Source organism: Nelumbo lutea, chromosome 6 (assembly GCF_056320005.1).
Source record: "Nelumbo lutea isolate HS-2025 chromosome 6, American lotus-T2T, whole genome shotgun sequence".
NCBI classification, from domain to species: Eukaryota; Viridiplantae; Streptophyta; class Magnoliopsida; order Proteales; family Nelumbonaceae; genus Nelumbo; species Nelumbo lutea.
The window spans coordinates 65,990,176-66,005,912 of record NC_142689.1 but is presented as its reverse complement, the minus strand read 5'-3'; the positions used below and the strand labels follow the sequence as shown (position 1 = coordinate 66,005,912).

Here is a 15,737-nt window from a genome sequence, read left to right as displayed (position 1 = left end):
GGTTGGGTAGGGTTGTGGATAACCATTAATTAATGCGTTAATTAATAACTAAAATTAGTTTTCTTCGAATCAACACACTTCACCCAAATCGACATAAATCCAAATCAACCTGACTTGATCCCGGACCAGTTTGAATCAATTTAGCCTGGTCAGAATATGAACAAACCCGATCACCTCGGTTTGAGTAGTTTGGGTTAAACAGCCTAGTATGAACCCAACCTGATTTAGTATGGAGCGATATGGTTCGACCCGAAAATGGAACAGTTCAACCCAGATCCGATTTGGTCTGGCTTGAAGCAACCAGGCCCACCTACTTGGGCATGTTATGATGCGACCCAACCCGAACCATAAATAGGTGCGATCAAAATCGGTTTGGGCCAGATCTAGTCCAACCCGAAGCCACACAGACCACTCATTTTTGGATCCACTTTGGGTCGAATCAACCCGGTTCCACAATAGTCTTGGGCAAGTCGTTTTTGCCCAAATCCCGTCCGATTTTGAAGCGGCATGATCCACCTATTTTGGGTTCTGGGTCAAACCAACTCGACTTGAATATGTGCAGCCCGACCCAAATTTGGACAGGCATGCCCACTGCCCTGCTTCTAACTAGTCAGTTCGGTCCTAGACCTGTGCACGACCCGATATGGGACAGTCCGAGTCAATCCGCTATTGACTGAACAGTTTGAATTGGTCCAATCTGGTCCAACCGAACTGATCCTAATCCAAACAGTTCAACCACTCTTGATGTGATTAGCTTGAAGACAAATCCAATTGGATTGTTCAAGTTGGTCTAACCAATTTGAACCTAAGTGGTTTGGTCAAACCCGAAACCTGAACATAGTCAATGGGTCATTGTGTAAAAATAATATGCATGTAACGTGATTTGAACCTTCTTTGCTTGTATAAAAAACAAATACTATTACCACCAAGCTATGACCAACTTGTTTATTAAGTAAATTAACTTTTGGTTTTAAGTACATAAATATAAGACTAATGGGTTTAGGCGTGTTTAAGTCGAACCAAATCCATTTAATTTTATATAATTGGGTCATTCATGAGTTGGTAGATTAGAAGGATTAGATTGAAACTCAACCCAAACCAAACCCAAAGCAACCCAACCCGCCCAATTGCCACCGCTAACCCCATTTCCATTCATAGTTTGAGTTTTTAGGTGCGCTTTATAGGAACAGTCTATAAGACATGTTTGGTGAAAAATCCACAAAGCTCAAATGAACTACCATTGCTTATATGGGTGGAGCCACCTCCTGGCCAAAAGCCATGGACCTCCCAAACGGTCAGTTAATATTAGTGGATCTATCCATCATAAATGGTTTCCAAGCTGGATCTAGCTTGTTAAGAACTTGAAATGAATCCCAGTAGTAGGGCTGCAAAGTATCTGATTATCTGATTTCGAATTCGATACTACTAAGCCATGTTTGGTTTGAGGGAAAAAGTAGGGAAAGGTAGGGAAACCTATACAAGTTTTGTAAAGATTTCCCTACCTTTCCCTTCCTTTCCCTATTTTTTCTTCAAACCAAACACAGCCTTAAGGTCGATCCCAAATCCCAATTTGATCCATTTATAATTAGATCAAATATGGATCTACCCCTATCTGATATGATATAATCTGATTCAATTTGATTTAAATATATATGTTAATATATACTTAAAAATTATATTATATCTATCATTGAAGTTGGTTTTAGTGTTGTATTTTGGCTAAATTGTCATATGTTTAACTTTTATACAAATAATTTTCAATTTACTTTATTAATAAAATATAATATTAAGGTCATTTTTAACTCATCTTATTAATAATATATAGTATTTTGATAATTTTTAGTTTAATTTATTTATAATATTTAATCTATATCTATATATATTAAAACAAAGCGGTCAAAAAATTCTATTTTTTTTGAATTTTTTATTCCATGTCATTTTTGCAACAACCAATGAGATGTACTCTTCCAATAACCTAAATAATCTATTCTCCTAAAGTTTCTCCTAAACTACCTCCCCCATTATCCCCCGCTTTCTCCAAAATTATCTCTAAGTCCTATTTATCTCAAAAAATATCTCTAAATTATTAGAGAGTTTCTCTCCTAAATTATCTCTAATTCCTATTTATCCTCTGACTGCCCACGAGAACTCTGCCCACGCCTACCCACAATACACTAACCCCGTGAATTGGGAACATCCTCCCCTGCATAATACTATGTAGAGGATGAGATGTTCTCCATGTGTGGCTGCAATAAACATGGGTAGAGTTCTCGTGGGTAGGAGATCCAGACTCCTATCCTCTCCCCAACTTTTTTATCTATATCTATCTAAAGAAATTTTGGAGTAAAAAATTTAAGAATTATTTAAATATTCTAATGAAATTATACAATAACTTTAAAATACTTATTAAAAATACAAAAAAATAATTTTATATTTTTACAAAATATATCATGAAATTATGCACTAACAATTTAAATTCTATTTTTCCGGATTATCAATTTAAATGTTATTCAAATAATAAAAACTTAACATTAAAAAATAAAATCCTTTTTGAATATTTCAATAAATAAATATCGTAAATAACAAATATTATAAATATATAAGTAACTATATAACAAAATATTTAGTAATATGTAATAGCTTTAAGTAAATAAAATCCAAATAAAAAAATTAAATATTTTACTTATTATTTAAATTTTTAAATAAATATTTAACATAACTAGATTTTAAATAGTTAAAATAACGAAAACATGTAATAAATTTAAAAAATTTCACAAAAGTAGAAAAATAATTATAACATAATATTGAAATTAGTAATAATTTAATATCTTGCAAAATTAACAATGAAATTATGTATTAATAGTATAAATTATAATTTAATGGATTATTAAATTCGGTAAATAACAAAAAATTTTAAATATTTTACATATTATTTAAATATTTAAATAAATAAATATTTAACATAACTAGATTTTAAATAGTTAAAATAACGAAATTATGTAATAAATTTAAAAAATTTCTTAAAAGTAGAAAAATAATTATAGCAAAATATTGAAATTAGTAATAATTCAATATCTTACAAAATTAATAATAAAATTGTGTAATAATAGTATAAATTATAATTTTATGGATTATTAAATTCAATAAATAATTAATATTTTAAAATTTTAAATATTTTACATATTATTTAAGTAGTTAAGTAACTAAACATTTTAAATAACGAAATATTTAACATAACTATATTTTAAATTAGTTAAAATAAAGAAGTTATGTAATAAATTAAAAAAATGAAAAGTAGAAAAATAATTCTAACATAATATTGAAATTAATAATAATTAAGTATTTTACAAAATTAATAATTAAATAACTTTAATAATAATTTAATATTTTTACATAATATTGTAAGTAACTAATTTAACTTATATAAATTAATAATTTTAAACTCTTAATATATATTTATTATATAATTATATATTCTAATATTAATATTTATTGTATTTCAGTAATTATTTATTTTTTTGTGATAAATGTATTTGCAATAATTATGTATAAATTTATTTTTGTTTTTTTATTTATCAAAAAAACTTTGAATAATTATTGGAGATTAAACTACTATTATTGAAATTTTTAAATTTTGTTTATTGTACTTATTGTATTTTTTATATAACTTATTGATTAATATCTATTAGAGATTATACTATAATTTGAAATTATATTATTTATTGACTAATTTAATATATGTTTAGTACTTGTTGTATTTTTTTCATTATCAATATATTTTTCAATAATTGTGCATTTTTGCTATAAATTTTCAACAATTATCTCCAAAATTGTCTCTAATTCTTATTTATCTTCTAAATTATCTCTAATTCCTATTTATTTCCAAAATTATCTCTAATTTATTAGAGAGTTTCTCTCCTAAATTATCTTTAATTCCTGTTTATCCTCTCCCCTACTATTTATCTATAACTATCTAAAGAAAGTTTGGATTAAAAAAATTTAAGAATTATTTAAATATTCCAACAAAATTATATAATCTTTAAAATATTTATTAAAACACAATAAATAAATTTATATTTTTACAAAATATATCACAAAATTATGTACTAAAAATATAAATTATGTTTTTTTGGATTATCAATTTAAATGTTTTTCAAATATTTAATAATATGTAATAGCTTTAAATAAATAAAATTCAAATAACAAAATGTTTAAATATTTTATAGATTATTTAAATATTTATCATAACTAGATTTTAAATAGTTAAAATAACAGAATTATGTAATAAATTTAAAAAAATTCTTCAAAGTAGAAAACAATTATAACATAATATTGAAATTAATAATAGTTTAATATATTACAAAACTAATAATGAAATTTTGTAATAATAGTATAAATTATGATTTTATGGATAATTAAATTCAATAAATAATTAATATTTTTAAAATTTAAATATTTTACATACTAATTAAGAATTTAAATAAGTAAATATTTTAAATAACAAGATATTTAACATAACTAAACTTTAAATAGTTAAAATATAGAAATTATGTAGTAAATTTATAAAATTCTAAAACGTAGAAAAATAATTATAACATAATATTGAAATTAATATTAATTTAATATTTTTACATAATGTTGTAAATAACTAATTTCATTTATATCATGTAATAATTTGAGGAAATAACTGTCAAAAAAATTAATATTTATTAATAAGAATTATAATATGCTAAAATTAATATATATACTCTTAATTTGTATTTTTATATAATTATATATACTAAAATTAATATTTATTGTATTTCAGTAATTATTTATTGTTTGTTGTGATATATGTATTTTCAATGATTATGTATAAATTTATTTTGTTTTGTTATTTAATAGAAAACTTTGAATAATTATTGGAGATTAAAATTTGGTTAGTTGAAACCAACTAACCTTTTGTGAAAACCAACCCACTGATGTTGTTTTGGTTTGGGTCGGTTTTCACAAAAAGGTAAGTCGGTTCAAGAGATTTAAACTTAAAAATGTAATTTAATTTTAAAAATTATAATGTAATCATTAAAAAAATAAAAAAAATAGATTTATGAAATAAAACATTTTAAACTAAGAAATATGGGAAATTTCTCACTTTTTCATATTATAAATTATTTTTAAAATATAAAATATTAATATATATCCATGGTTAGGTAGTTCGATTTTAGTTGATTTACAAATGGCCAAAGTGAAATTGATCCAACTTTGTCAAATTGGGAAATTTTTTAATCAAGGCCCGACCTATAATACTAGAAAACTGACCAACTCGGGTCGAGTTGATCGAGTTGGTCGGTTTCATCAGTTTGATGAACAAACCTAAATGAAATTAATTATTGTTATTTTTGTATTATAAAAAATTTATTAAAAGTCGTATATAAAATATGAATAATTATTAATTATTTAAAAATTTGAAAATATAAAACAATTGTATACTCTTATGTGATTCTATTAGGGTCATTTACTAGAATATGTCTTATAATTTTACATATTTACGTAAACCTACCTTATAGTTTTCATTTTATTAAAATATCCCATATATTTTACAACTTATTTACTTAATCAACCTTCCATTAAGGAGTGTTTGTTTTGCCATTAGGCTCATGATTTTTTATTCCAAAAATACCCGTAGCACTTTTTTATAAAAAAAACAAAATTAGCCAATATAGCCAATAAATCAAGAATGGTATTTTTATTTCTATTTTATTTTGATTAAATTTATTTAAATGAACATTAGGGTTAACACTGTCATTTTCCACTATCATCTAATGGAATCATTACAAATTATAAGTGGGGTTTTAGTAAAATGTTAAGTATAGGGTAGATTTTTGTAAATCCATTGAACTATAAGGGGTATTTTGATAAATGACCCTTTTATTATTTAACTTTTGCTTAATAAATCCCGTGCATCGCACGAGTCGTTGCTAATATCCAATTATAATCCGAATTCATTCGAACCCGCTAAGTATCCCATAGATATGATCCAATTTGGATTTGAATGTAAACAAATCAGATTTAAATACACCTGTATCCGATTATCCGATCTGTTTGCAGACCTATTGAGTAGGGATGTCAATACTCAATGGGTGGGGTATAGGTTTGGCTCAAGCCGAATTTGAACCAACCTGACCAATTAAAAAGGATTCCAAACTCCATCCATGCTCAACTTATGAACAGTACCACCATTATTGCCATAGGATATATTTATTTTATTTTTTCAATTCTACTATGTAAACATGTTGGGTGTGGTGCAAGCTGACCTTCGACCCATATGGCCAAACCCAACCAGAACCTAGTTAAGAACATATCGAACGCAACAAAACGAGTCAAGTTGTTTTTACCATTTAACCCGGCCTGCCAACATCCCTAGATTTCACTTGGTGAATGATGTAAAGAGCAATTACTTTTAAATGGATTTCATTTCCATTACGTTTTGGGTTGGATTGAACCATACAAATTTGTGTGACTAGGGGTGTTCATTATATGATCTAGACCACCGAACCGTACTGAACCAAATTGTAATTGGTGGTTTGGTCTGGTATGGCCTTAAAACAGTTTGGTTTGGCTTGAGAATTTCTCAAACCATAATTTTTTTTTGGTTTGGTTTAGTTTTTAATATTTTTGAAATCAGAACAAATCATAAATCCATTAAGTCGGTTTCTAATATGTATGCATGTATATATTCATTTAATATTTCATAAATTATTGTTGCTTGTTTCAATTTTTAACTTGTGATTTGATGACTAAGGAGTTGTTTATGTTTGAGAAAGTGTGAATGTAATTTATATAGGAGGTGTTTGACAAGTCTTTTTAGTAAGATCTTTCAAAAGCTCAAGACCTTAAAAGACTGATGAGCTTTTATGGGTAGATCTTTAAAGACCAAAGACTGTTCGGTTTCAAATTTTTAATAGATCTTCTTAAAAGCTAAAAAGACTGTTTGTTAAGCATACATACCACAACAAACAAGTGCTGAACATCTAAATGAAAATGCACCTATGAAATGTCATGGGTGGACCCATTGATACATTCAAAAAGTACATTTAGCACTTATGGGCCCCACATACACTTTTATTTGTGCAAAATAACACTTAGATCCTACTTACACATTCCACTTATGCAAAATAATGGATTTATACCTCAAGTTTATTTTTTAATTTCTAAGAACTCAAATCCATAAAAAAAAAAAGATTTATTGGTAATCATTGAAATATTAAAACCCTTTTTCTATATATGCATCATTCTCTAAACATGATCTATCTTGGACCATGAAGAAAAAAAATACATAGAAAAGAAGAATTTATTAAAGAAAAAATAGATTGGCCTGAAGGAACTCATCTTTGTTCCAGCAGAATCCTTGTTATAGGTAAGGTTCAAAGTATCGAAAACGCCAAGTATACCAGAAAGGCAATTTTAAGATATGTATCAGGATACGCTTTGGATACACATGCATGCCAGAGAAAAACTAAGATACACATAAATACGCTTAAAAACACTATAAATATTTTAATAGATCATAAAAATACATCAACAACACTAAATATAAGGCCTCAATGAGATGTATATACATCAAATTCATAGATTTTAATGGTTTTACGAAGAAATATATTATAGCTAATTATAATTTCATTAAAAATCCTAAGCTTAACTATAATTTATAAATTATAATTCTTAAGTTTTAATGTTTTATGAGATGAGAAAAACCCAACTCTCCTATCCAACCATAAAACATGCATTGGCACAACTTCTATGTGAAAATATAATTAATAATTATTATTGTTTAAATAATTATTATTTATTATTCATTTCCAAAAATTATAAAAAATAAATAAACAATATATAATATATTCAAAAAATAATTATTAAAGAAGAAATTTCAATTGTGGATATGATTGATCATCCATAGAATTATAATATATTCAATCATTGTGATCAAATGATAAAATATAATTAATTAATTAATTGATTTTTAATTCTAAAAAAATAAAAAAATATTTATTAAAGAAGAAATTTCAATTGGTCTATGGATATGATAGATCATCCATAGAATTATAATATATTCAATTGTTATGACCAAATGGTAAAATATAATTAATTATTACTTAATTTTTTAATTCTAAAATATAAAAAATAAAAAATATATATTAAAGAAGAAATTTCAATTGCTTTATGGATATGATAGATAAATCCATAGATAAAAAAACACATTTAGTCTTTAAAGGCAAAGAAAAAATTTACATTTTCAAATATTTTGTTAATTTATATTTTCCCCAAATATCTTCATGAAATTTCCATAAATCTAATGATAGCACAAAAAAAAATTGTGATTTTGAATGTAAGAAATGTAGATCAACATAAATTTAAACAATCAAGAAAAAAAAAGAAATCACAAGATATTATAAAATATTGAAAAAATTTCCCTATTTTTGCCATATTTTTTCAAAATTCAAAAAATCTTTTTAAAAAAATTAACGATTCACACTTGTTTCTTGCAAAATTTTGCAAATCTAGCACTCTAGGAATGAAGTTTGGAGTTTTAGAATCATTTGGGGGTGAAAGAAGGCTTATTTCGGGGAAAAGAAGCTTGCTTTCTCCCTTTATTTTTTTTTTTAGTTTTTGGTCGTATCTTTTTCGTCGATACACTACCGGTACGCCCCTGATGCAGATGAAAAAAGACGAAATGTCTAATTTCCATGCTTATCATGTATCGGTTTTTAAAAGATACAATACAATACACCCCATATCGGGCGTATCGTATCAAAATTTTAAACCTTGATTATAGGTGAGGGTCTTCGATAGCATTGTTGCCACCACCGCTAATGCTACTTTTCCTCCAAAGCTTTGTATCCCCTGTCATTGTTATGGCATCTCTCTTTAGAGGATTGTACATGCTTGCACTAACCCTGTGGCAAATCTGGACTCCCTAGACATACATGTCAAAGTTTAAGAAATGAACTATTGCTTTACTGATTAGGATTTAGGGAACTATTGCATCTAATAGTATCTCACATCACTATTTGGTCATCTGAAAGAGATGGAAGAATTAATGCGTTTCGCAACAACTGGTGTTCCACGCCAATGTGTTAGCACCCGATTTTTGCTCAGTTCGTCGTCTAAACCTTAATGCACCCCAGATTCCCGATCAAACACTCTCAATCTCTCTGAAACATAATAGGATTTTTGCTCGACTTTCCCCTCGATCACACAAATTCCGTTTTGATGCTCTAGATTATCCAAATCTACCCAATCCAGGCCCAATTGGGCCAATATGACCCTACCAATCAATTTAGAATGTCCGAAAAACCCACATTGTGAAATTTCAATAAAAAATACCCTCATTTACCCTTCCATCTATAAAGATTCCATTTCAACCAATCTCATGAATCCACACACACAAACTCACTCTTTGTGGTTAGACCCATCTCAACCCTCCATTTTTTACCCAAAACTAGAGTGAGCAAAAAAACCTGAAAAATCAAACTGACTGAAAAATCATAAAAAACTGGCAGTTAACCGAATCGACCAGAATATATATTTTTATATATTTTATATATTTATGTATATTATATATATTATAAATTAATAAATATGTATTATATATAAATATATATTTATAATATATGATATATTATTTATAAATTAAAATATAATATTTTTATATATTTTTATAATAATGTTTATAATATATATTATAAACATTAAAAAACCAAAAAAACTGACAAACCGAACCGATCAACCACTTAACCGACTGATTTTGGTTCAATTTCAGTTACTGATTTTCCAAAAACCGATAGTATTGGTTCGGTCCAAGAAAAAGCCCCACGATTCGGTTAACCAAATCGTGAGCACCCCTACCCGAAACCACCCACCATTGGACTGGAAACTCGATTCAACCCCTGGACCCCATTTGACCAAGTTTGCATTACCAAAATGCTACCAACTTTTTCAAAATTATAAAAGTACCCCTAGATTTTCCAAAATTAACAAAACTGCCCTTAACCCTACCTATACAACTCCTAAGTCTTTCATTAAGGATACACTATTCATTACCTACCTCCTTCGAACGGAAAACAGAGCATAAGCGGCGGTGAACCCAAATCGATCTCCACCTCCAACCTCCCTCCCCCACTCTCTTCTTCTTCTTCTTCCCCTCTCCCCCATTTCTCTCTCTCCCTCCATTTTGCTGCAATTTGCAGTGGCGATAGATTTGAACCCGATTCTGACTCTTCCGCCGATCTCTCCCTCTCTCTCTCTCTCTCTCTCTCTCTCTCTCTCTCCTTTCTCTTCTTCTTCTTCCTCCTCTTCGTTTGACATTCCCTCCCCTGTTCTGTCATTGCCACTACAACTCGTTGCAGCGGTGGATTGGGTAGAAATCACCCTCCGATCCATTTCCTTCCTCTTCTCCCTCCTGCTGCTACAACGTAGTAGTAGTAGAAGAAGAAGAAGAAGAAAATGAGAAAAACGTACCCGTGTCCATGGTTATTCATTGGGGCAGACGTAGCGGGAGTTTCAATCGACCTTTTGGAATTTTTGCCAGACACATCCGGAAGCTGGGAATCCAAAAAAGACTAGGCTTCACTTGCGGCTTATCAAATCTAGGCCATTCCAGGCTTTTATGGTCTTTTTGGAGTTTTGTCTTCTAGTCTAACAGGCTTTTACTAGACAAACAGAAAAAAGACCGTTTTTTCTAAAAGCCCATCAATTATATTAAAAGTGGCATTTGTTAACATTTCAATTATATTTGTTATTTATGTAGGTATGCACGTTATTTAGACTTTCTAATTGGGTTAAGGCCAATAGAATAGCCCAAACCGTATTAGAAACCGCACCAAACCGTTTTACAGTTCGATCTGATTTGGTTTCTATACTAAAATGGTTTGGTTTGAGAATTTTTCAAACCATAATTTACTGGTTTGGTTCGAGATCTTCTCCAAACCAAACCAAACCGGACGCATCCCTATGCGTGAAAGATTTTTCCACCTGAAACATTCTAAAAATCAGAAAATGTTTTGAGTTGATGAATGCAAATGATTAATCACAAAAATGCATTTTTCTAGTTGGTATGAAATTTATATATGTTGTGACAACATATATTTGTCACAAATTTGTATCGATCAACCCAAATTGCAATGCCACTGTACCAAACACCCCATAAAAGTTGTTAGGACAATGGTGAATGCCATGGTTTCATGGCCATTGAAATTTCTTCTCAAGCCTTCTCATATAAAATCAACTAAGGTTATCAAGAAACAACTATTAGTGGCTCAGTTGGTATGTTCTTTGGCTGTTTATAGCAGATGTCTTGGATCAAATCCCGCTGCCACTGGGGTTGGGCCCCCCCTGTTGTGTAGCCCCATGAAGAAAAAAAAAAAAAACTAGGGTTCTCAAAATAGTGTATCTAAAAAGACAAAAAGGAAAGAGAAGATAATATTATTTCTTGGTGTTCTAACTGTTTTATTGTTTACACCGAGAAACTGTTCGTTATTAGCTTTCCCTTACGGGCCAAAATATTGTCTGTTTAATCTTGCATTTCGTCTTAACCCAAATTACAAGTTAGAATCCGCTTTTGCTTATTGAACTTCAGCTGAAGCCAAATAAAGAAAATAGTAGAAGGCCATATTCTCACAAAGAAAAAAAATTCTGAACATAACACATTTTGACAAACTTTATGTATACATAGTTAAAAAAGATGGAAAAAGAAATGTCACTCTTTATGTTGCAATTCATAATATAAAAAACACTAAAACATGGAACATTTTCTTTATCAGTACTAAAAAATATGGAACTTAAATGTGCATTATGGGGGATATACATTTAGACTCCTAAAACAAAACCAGTGCTGTTTTCTGATACTGACCATCGGGTTCAGGTGATACATTTTTTCTTTGAAAACTCTGATGTCATCTAAACATTTGATTGTGAAAAGATTAAATTAAGATTCCTGCTGTAAAGATTTATGGAATTGCTTACCATAAGCTATTTAAGATCCACAATCATCTCCACTAATTGTATGTTGCCGCTTAGATTAGATGCCTTGGAGGAAGGCAGAAATGAGAAGGCATCTAGAAGCCTTGTACATCTCAATCCCCATTTCACCATCAAATATTCAATAAGATGATGCCCACTGTACAACAGCAGATACAATTATTGGTTGGCAAGATAATTCCATACATTCAAAATATATATTTCTTATAAAGCTGTATCGGGAAGTGAGTACTAAGAAGACCTTCTGTTATGGTATGTGGTTACAAAGACTGATCCTGGAGAATTTTGGAGGAGGAACGTAACCGTTGCAAAGAGATCATCAAAATCTTACCAACAAGCACACTCATCAATATTTGATTCACTAACATATAGATAATTATAAAGGTTCAGATCTGGTGAAGCAACTACTTACCACTACTATCGTACAGTACATCGGCTCCAAGAACAATATTTGGATGTAAATCAAATATGGAAGCATCCCATTCTCCCCAAGTCAGCCCCAAAACCTACAAAATAAAAGATAACCACTTTGAAAAATAATTACTCACTGCTTCTTTTTATTTATTTATCAAGGAAACCTAGTAAGCTATACTGACATACTGGTCAACCATAACAGAGAGGGAGGGGAGGGAGGGACAGTAACTCAACATGTTAAGTAATTTTATCAAGCTCATATCAGGCATTTTTTGGTATAGAAATTAGGTTTAACCCATCTGGGCTGGGTCAAAAAAATCCTCAGCTAACCCCCCCCACCTCCACCATGCGCACGTGCGCTCTTCCTGGGTATGGTGTGGTATCTACCCCAAAATAATGTTAATCCTTGTTTCAATGTTTCCAGACCAAAAGTATGTCACTGTTTCAATGTTTCCAGACATGGTATGAGATGTTTCCATCTATAAAGCTAAGGAGGTTCACCAGATTGGACTCACTGTCCTGTGCAGTCATCGCATGTATTAGCAGGTCAATGGCTCAGTGACTTTCATGTACATCAGTGTTGAACCTTTGAGCTTCTGGTCACTCTTAGGTTCCTCTACTTCCCCCAATTTTTCCAGCCACACAACTGTTATCATTTCAGATTTGACAGTAGTCAGAAGCCCATAGGAGTTTGTTTGTATTGCCAAGTTACTCAAATGAAGATGATAGTTTACTTTACAGTTGACTTTATTGAGATCACACATTCTTCTCATGTTCTTCAGCACCTGCATACCAGTGAGTGAAACAGAAAGAACATTCAAGAGAACAGTTTTAGAGATGTAGTTCCAGTACCTGCATTTCTAAGTAAATCATAATAGAAAGGTGAAATAATGAACCATAGTCTACTGTGCTTAATATTGTATTGAGCTTTGCAATGAGAAAATAGACCATTCACTATACAGAATTTGGAGTCAGAGTAGGGGTCTGGTGGTTGGCTTTTAGAGTGAGGTGTTAAAATATTGGAGACAATCTTGTTGCGTGATTTCAGATTATTGCATTTACTGAAAGCTTCAGAGCCATTTATTGGTGGATCATGATCATCTTGGAACCCAGACAATCCTACCAGCTCCTGTAAGTTGTAACATCCTATGGGGGAAAATTGGTGGTTCTGAGATTATTGATTCATTAGAGAACCTAGTGAGTTCTATCAAGCACAAGGAACCTTTACTGGAGGTAACAAAGTTGTAAAGATGTGCTAGAGACACAAAATGGACACTCCTATCTATCTGTCTAATGATTTATGTAGCGCAAGAAAAGGTAGAAATTTTGTTCTGATTTCTTGCATTCAATAATGGATGGCTGTGGTTTTTCAAGCAACTACGAACCAACAGAATACCTACTGCACCAATAAAAAGAAGTATTGATGCAAGTTGAATGGTCCAAAAGAACTAGGGGCAAGCCAAAAAGAACATGGGTTGAGGTAGACAGAAATGATTTGAGGGCTCACAATTTGACCATAGAAAGGGGGACCTTGATAGAGCTGAATGGAAAAGTAGGATTCCAGTAACTAACCCCATATATTTAGAATAAGGTTTTGTTGAGTTGTGTTATGACCAATACAATACCTCTACTCTGTTCGAGCTGTCTGTCAGTGTGACTTCAGCACCTACTTTTGCAGCCACCAAGCCAGGCAAGGAAGTTCCAGCCCCAAGCTGCACCATATGGAGATTAGAAAAGAACATCAACAGATCAACTTTAATCAATAGTTCAACAGCATACAGGAAAAGAAATGATTGTTCAAAAAGCAGAAAACAACATAAAAAATGAGGTAATTTACTGGAAACAATAAAAAAGCTGGTTTTATTTTCTCCAATGCTCCTAATCACAAATGAGTCGACCAATAAAAAAATGTAAAATGCCATAGTTGATTAAGTATGCATTTGGAGTTTAAGATCTTCAAATATGGAATTTCCAAGTTGAACACTTCGGATTATTAAATGTTGCTTGGTTTAGAAATTTAATTTTATTATAGTCCTGGTCCGAATCCAAATCCAATCCACCTTTCCCCTTGATGACCAGGAGATCCAGGACCAAGATTGGGTAATGACCCCTTTTCCCCGGTCCAACTATATTATCTAACTCCGAGCTATTAGTTGGTCCATTTGGCAGAAACCGCAGTAGCAACACTGAAATAGAACAAATCACAAAATGTAGGAAATATTGAAGCATGAACCACATCCTACACCAAATTTTCTCTGGTCGTATTTTTTGGTTTCTGAAGCCAATTTGAGGCGGTTCAAATGACGAGATACAAAGTAAAAAACAGCTAAATGCACCTTATGGCCAAACACAATTAAAATACAGTAGCCCGTAAGGGAGAAGTTGCATCGCAATTCGCAGCTTTTCGTATGCATGTTGACTCCATCGTATTTGTTAAAAGAAGTGATCAAATGAACCAAAAGATAACCGTTTTAACATCATAAACAAGTTTTCCAGCTTAAAGAAAAGAGAGAGAGAGAGAGAGAGAGAGAGAGAGAGAGAGAGAGAGAGAGAGAGAGAGAGAGAGAGCATTCTAAGAAAATATTAATGAAATACCTCAACTACAGATGTCCCGGCGAAGCGTAACCTCTGCTGCCACACATATTCGGCCAGTGCAATACTACATGGCCAGACAAACAACCCGTAATCTTCTTTCATATTCTGAGTTCCAAGACGAGGAATCAAAAGTGACAACTTTGCAGTTTACTCCATCAACCGATGAGAGAGAGAGAGAGAGAGAGAGAGAGAGAGAGAGTGGAATACAATATACCTCGATGATTTGGATAGTCAAAGCTTCTTCGGTCTGATCTGTGATTGAGAACGAATGCCGTGAAATCGTCGTCATATGAAGGGATTCTTTAGACGTAACGGTGGTCTCGTCGTCGCCTTCCATCGTGCTGGCTGAAACAACGAACAAACGGCGAACCGGTGAAATCTCTCCTATGCGTTTTCACTCAATCTTTTGAATATACTAGAATTGAGGCCTACAAGGTGTTCGTAGAAAGATCTGAAGCAGTGAACCAAAAATTGATTGTGGATTTTGGTATCAGGGTTCTCTCTTCACGAATCGGACCATCTCCAACCGATATGTTCCAACTCCCAAGTTCCCAACTGCGAATTAGCCTAGGCAGTGACAATAACGGGAATGCTAATGGTACGCGCCGTACCATTCCAAAGGCCCGCTTTCACCATGGCGAGAGAATCCTTCAGAAAAGAGAGCGTGGGCCGTTTCTCCAACGTAGCCACGTAGGTCCCGCGAGAATCGTGCG

The 15,737-nt window shown here is 31.2% G+C and overlaps 1 protein-coding gene across 2 annotated transcripts; it reads right to left on the bottom strand.

Moving 5' to 3' along the window:
- Positions 1-11,722: 11,722 nt before the first annotated feature.
- On the bottom strand, positions 11,723-15,668 carry LOC148849326 (Putative methyltransferase family protein). Of its 2 annotated transcripts, XM_088950081.1 has the most exons (8): positions 15,457-15,633; positions 15,239-15,369; positions 15,025-15,129; positions 14,055-14,141; positions 13,164-13,214; positions 12,428-12,521; positions 12,257-12,341; positions 11,723-12,154 (listed from the first exon to the last, which is right to left on the bottom strand). In XM_088950081.1, the coding sequence occupies exons 2-8, from the start codon at positions 15,359-15,361 to the stop codon at positions 12,007-12,009; spliced, it is 693 nt and encodes a 230-aa protein (XP_088806207.1). In that variant the 5' UTR covers positions 15,362-15,369; positions 15,457-15,633; the 3' UTR covers positions 11,723-12,006. The 2 variants fall into 2 exon arrangements, with proteins under 2 accessions (XP_088806207.1, XP_088806206.1); XM_088950080.1 differs by having other exon boundaries at positions 15,239-15,668.
- Positions 15,669-15,737: the final 69 nt, after the last annotated feature.